The 4,328-nt window shown below is 62.1% G+C and overlaps 1 protein-coding gene across 3 annotated transcripts in view; it reads right to left on the bottom strand.

Moving 5' to 3' along the window:
* Positions 1 to 4,322, bottom strand: part of LOC103624651 (prominin-1-A) — an 11,238-nt gene extending 6,916 nt beyond the window's left edge. Inside the window, exons 1-9 of one of the 3 annotated variants that reach the window (XM_017726114.1) lie at positions 3,965 to 4,322; positions 3,742 to 3,811; positions 3,343 to 3,549; positions 2,108 to 2,163; positions 1,679 to 1,884; positions 1,140 to 1,260; positions 930 to 993; positions 418 to 507; positions 38 to 157 (exon numbers count right to left, since the gene is read on the bottom strand). In XM_017726114.1, the coding sequence (XP_017581603.1) occupies positions 38 to 157; positions 418 to 507; positions 930 to 993; positions 1,140 to 1,260; positions 1,679 to 1,884; positions 2,108 to 2,163; positions 3,343 to 3,549; positions 3,742 to 3,811; positions 3,965 to 4,198 (1,168 nt within the window). In that variant the 5' untranslated portion in view covers positions 4,199 to 4,322. The other 2 variants (XM_017726115.1, XM_017726116.1) reach the window with 2 other exon arrangements.
* Between the last annotated feature and the right edge of the window lie 6 nt (positions 4,323 to 4,328).

Raw genomic sequence — 4,328 nt, 5'->3', positions numbered from 1 at the left:
AGGGACATGGGGCTGCGGGGCTGGCCACAGTGCTGCAGGGTCTGGTTGAGCCTGTCCCGCAGGTTGGCCAGCTGCTGGCTGTAGTTGCTCTGCAGCTTCTCGAGGTCTGAGCGACTGATGGCAATGCTGCCAAAGGTGTCCTTCAGGGTCTTCATCCCTGGAGAGACAGCAGGGGGCTCAGGGCCTCATCCTGCCAGTGTGGCAGGGACTCGTTCTCACCTAGCTGAACCTTGGGAACCCGTGAAAAAATGCAACATAGGGGCACCCCCAAAGTCACAGCATTTGCCCCAAGCTGTGGCTGGGAGGCCAGAGGGATCTGCCTCCCTGGGAGCCTTACCCAAACATGCACCTACCCTAGCTCTCAGTTCCAGCATCCCCCTGAGGCCCCTGCCAGCCTCCCAGGGATGGGGCCAGTACCTTGCAAGAGGCTCTGGAGGGATCCCAGAGCCCCGTCTGTGCTGCTCCTGATGCGCGAGGTGATCATGCTGCCCAGGTTGGGCCCAATGTCTGCAGAGATGGGAGAGGTGGTGTCAATGACAGGACCTCTGCAAGGCCGTAGGGCTTGCAGGAAAGCTGGTGAAAACACTGACACCACCAGCACCCGTCCCTCACCCACCCCCCCGGGTGGGGGGCAATAGGGATATCTCCAGTCTCCCACCACCTGCATCACCCTTCCCAGAGAGGAGGATTCCCCCTGAATGGGGAAAAGCAGCAAGTGGAGCAGAGCTGGAGCTTGGAGGAGCCTCCGGACCCAGTCCCTTTAGACGTCCCCATAAGAACCAGCCCAGTGGCCTGCAGGGTCAGCAAACACCCACAGGGCAGAAAGGCAAACCCACACAGCACCCCCACTGCCCAAGGACCCCCAACCCTGGAGCAGCTCGCCACATGGCCATGGGGATGCTCCAGCCCCTCCCGTGGCACATACTCACCATGGAGGCTGCGGTTGGCATAGTCCAGCGGGATGTCGCTCCTATTGATGATAAAATTGACTTGCTGTAGGGACAGAGATGTGGTGTCAATGAGGGTGGGGACCTTTCTCTGCTGCCAGCCCTGCTGTTGCCCTTCCCCAGGGGGCTATTTGGGCTGCTCCTCCCACCTGGCCCCTTGCCCCCCAGACGTGGCAGGGGGACCATACGTGCCTGGGGGATGGAGGCCAGGTAGATGTGGACATTGTCCAGAGTGTTGTTCACATTGGGGAAGGTGCTCTTCACAGCTTGGGAGAGGCGGGCGTTGCTGATGAAGGCACAGACACCACCAGCCCTACAAGGGAAGGGTGGCAGGGTCAGCATGTGGGGAGCTCAGTCCCAGTGCTCCCCCCCGGTACCCTCCAAATCCACCCACACAGACCCCAGCCTGCAGGGTCTGGAGCACACCAGTGAACCCTGCTTCCAGTGCATCCCAGCCAGTGCCCTGCACTGAGGGACCAAAGAGGAGGGACACGGGAAACTGAGGCACGGGGGAGCCCACTGGCCCGTGGGGAAGCTGTCGGGAAAGGTCTGCACCGCGCCAATGCGCAGCCCCCCGGGGCCAGCTTCCCACCGCCGCCGCTTCCTCTCCTTTGTCCCGCCGTGCCGCGATCTACTCGAGAACAATGGCAGTTTCCTGGCACGGCCGCCAAGCGCCGGCATTTCCAGCCACCCCTGGGTTCCATCCGGAGCCTCCCGGCCAGCGCACTCACAGGAGGAAAGCGGAGACCAGCAGGACAGAAGCCCAGAGCGCCCGGCGCCGGCAGCCCATCCGCCGGCCCTGCTTCTGGTACATGCGGCCGCCGCAGTTCCCGCAGCAGCGGCAGCAGCAGAAGCAGCATCCCACCAGCGGCACGAGGATGATGAAGAGGACTCCAATGGCCGCGCAGACCAGGAAACCCAGTTCGTAGAGCAGCAGCTGGGATAGGAAGAATGAGAGGCAGCATAACACTGGTGCCCCTGTACAAGCTCTGAGCGCCCTGTCCAGACCCAAACAGACAAAATGGGTCCCCCAGGGAGCAGAACATCTCCCCTTACTGCTGCCCAGCATCCAGGGCTCAGCCTCAGAGCAGCACCCACCAGCATCCCCCAGTGCATGGTGGTCTGGGACTGCCGGCTCCCTGCCCCAGCTGCCTGCTCACCTCGTGGATTTCTTCCTGGTTGAACTTGCTCTGGGACTGCCCAAAATTAAACAGCCCTGGGGGACAAGAAGTACAGATGGCCATGAGCAGGTGCTGGGCCCTGGCAGGCTCTCCAGGAGGGCCCCAGACCCTGCTCACCCCAGAGAGGGGCTCCCAGCCCCAGGCATCACCTGCAGCTCAGACCAGCTCTGAGTCTGGCATTTTTCTCCCTTCCAGCTGCCCTCCCCAGCCATCACATCCTGCAGCATTTTTGCACCTGGGAAAAGTGCTGCCAGCCCCCAGGCTCTCAGGGGGTCCACAGAACAAGGGGGTTCCTCACCCCAGTGGGCATAAGGGACACTGCCCTGGCGCTGCCCTCCTGCAGCCCAGCCTCACACAGATGCCCAAGAGCACTGCCAGTGTGGAATGAGTGCTGGGGCAAAGATCCACTGCCACACTGCCTCTTTCATTCCCAGGGCTCTCCCTCTTGTGCCCTAAGCCCTCATCACAAGCCATGATGACACATGGGGTCATTGATTGTACCCTGTAGTCTACATGACAGAAGTTCACAAAGCTGTCGAGGTGTGTGCCAGCCACACCTTTGCCAGAACATTGATGGCGAGCAAGGGCTGAGCCCAGTGAAGGAGGAAGTACAAGTGCCAGCAGCCAGAGTGGCATTTCCCTCCAGGTGGGCAGCACTCGCCCCACGAATACCAAGCAGCTGCAGGGTCCTGGTATCACCTGTGCAAACCTGCAGCTGCTTTGGGACAGAGCTGTGACAGTGACAGGAGCAAGGGCAAGTGCTGGCAAACAGGGCAGTGCACAGGGAGTGCACACCGTGCTGCCGCACACTGCACACACTGCTCTTGGTGGCCAGCAAGCACAGAGGGCTGCAAGACAGGCAAAAACCCTTCAGGAGGAGTGGGGTTTGCTCTGCACATTTTTGGGGGCCTAGGATTAAAATACCTGGAGGGAGGATGGGGCAGGAGTCTGCAAGGTGGCACTACCACTAACACCTGTCCTGGGGCCCAGCCAAGATACCCCCACAGCTGTTATGGTACATGAGCAGGACACAGCTCACAATCCTTGGGATCCCACTCCTGATTGCCCCAGCCATATCCCTCCTTACCCAGTACCCAGCGTATGGATGCTGGATGGACAGTCACCACTGCAGGAGGGCTCATGCTCAACGGGGACCCAGCAGCCCCAAGCAGCCCCCCCACACCACTGCCAGCCCCCCGCCGCCATGCACCCACCTACGGGCAGGGGGTTGGGCTGCACCAGCCGCAGGAAGCTGTGTGCCATTGTCACCAGCCCCGGCGTGCTGCTCCCCGGCGCCTCGGGGCCAGGGCCGTACGTGGGCTTCGAGATGTTCCCCAGCTCCATCGCAGCAGCTCCAGAGGACTCCTGGGCACAGAGAGGAGCTGCCGGTGTCGTCGGGGCACGGGAACACCCAGACTGCCCTGCCTCCGACCAGGAAACGCAGAGAGAAAAAATCAGGCACCTGCCAGCTCCTGCCCGGAAGGAAAGAGCTGCGGGACAGCACCGAGGAAGGGATGGGGAGTCCTGTGAGCAGTGGGGTGGGAAGCCAGGCAGAAGGTGCCCACGAGAGACATGGGGGGCTGTGGGGAATGAAGCGGATTCAGAGCACTCACCCTGTCCTCTGACACCTCTCTGCACCCACAACTGCCGCAGGGTCCGGCCGCACCGTGCCAGCGCCCAGGTCTGTGGTTTGTTTAAGTTTCAGCGATGATTGCTGACTAGCTGTTTGCCGGGCAGGCGGTGATGCCGGGATCGCCCCACCCTGCCCCCTTACAGCGCTTGGCACCCGGCCACCTCGGGCCGCCTCTCCATACCGGGGTCAGGGTCACCACCGACCTGTCCCGACCCAGGCACCGGGAAGAGCTCCTCTCCTCGCCCTCCGCTAAGCTCCCGTGCCCATGCTGGTTTCCTCTTGTCCCGACCCAGGAGCTGGGTTGCCTGGGGTGATCCCGAGGGCAGCCGTCCCGCCCGCTCCGCCCCACACCATCTGCATCCCGTCGGGATGGGATGCGTTGAGCCGTTCACAGTTTCAACACAAAGCAGCTCTAGACACAGAAGCAGGTTTTGCATCTAAAAATCTTCAGAAATGGGGCACTGCGGCAAACCCGGCATTTTTCACACGCGTCCCGGTCCCCCCAAGCGGGGAGCTGCCTCAGGGGCCCCCAGACAGCAATTTTCCTCAAAGGTTGGGCGCCCGCTC

This window comes from Corvus brachyrhynchos, unplaced genomic scaffold (assembly GCF_000691975.1).
Source record: "Corvus brachyrhynchos isolate BGI_N302 unplaced genomic scaffold, ASM69197v1 scaffold61, whole genome shotgun sequence".
NCBI lineage: Eukaryota > Metazoa > Chordata > Aves > Passeriformes > Corvidae > Corvus > Corvus brachyrhynchos.
This window is presented reverse-complemented; position numbering and strand designations above follow the sequence as displayed.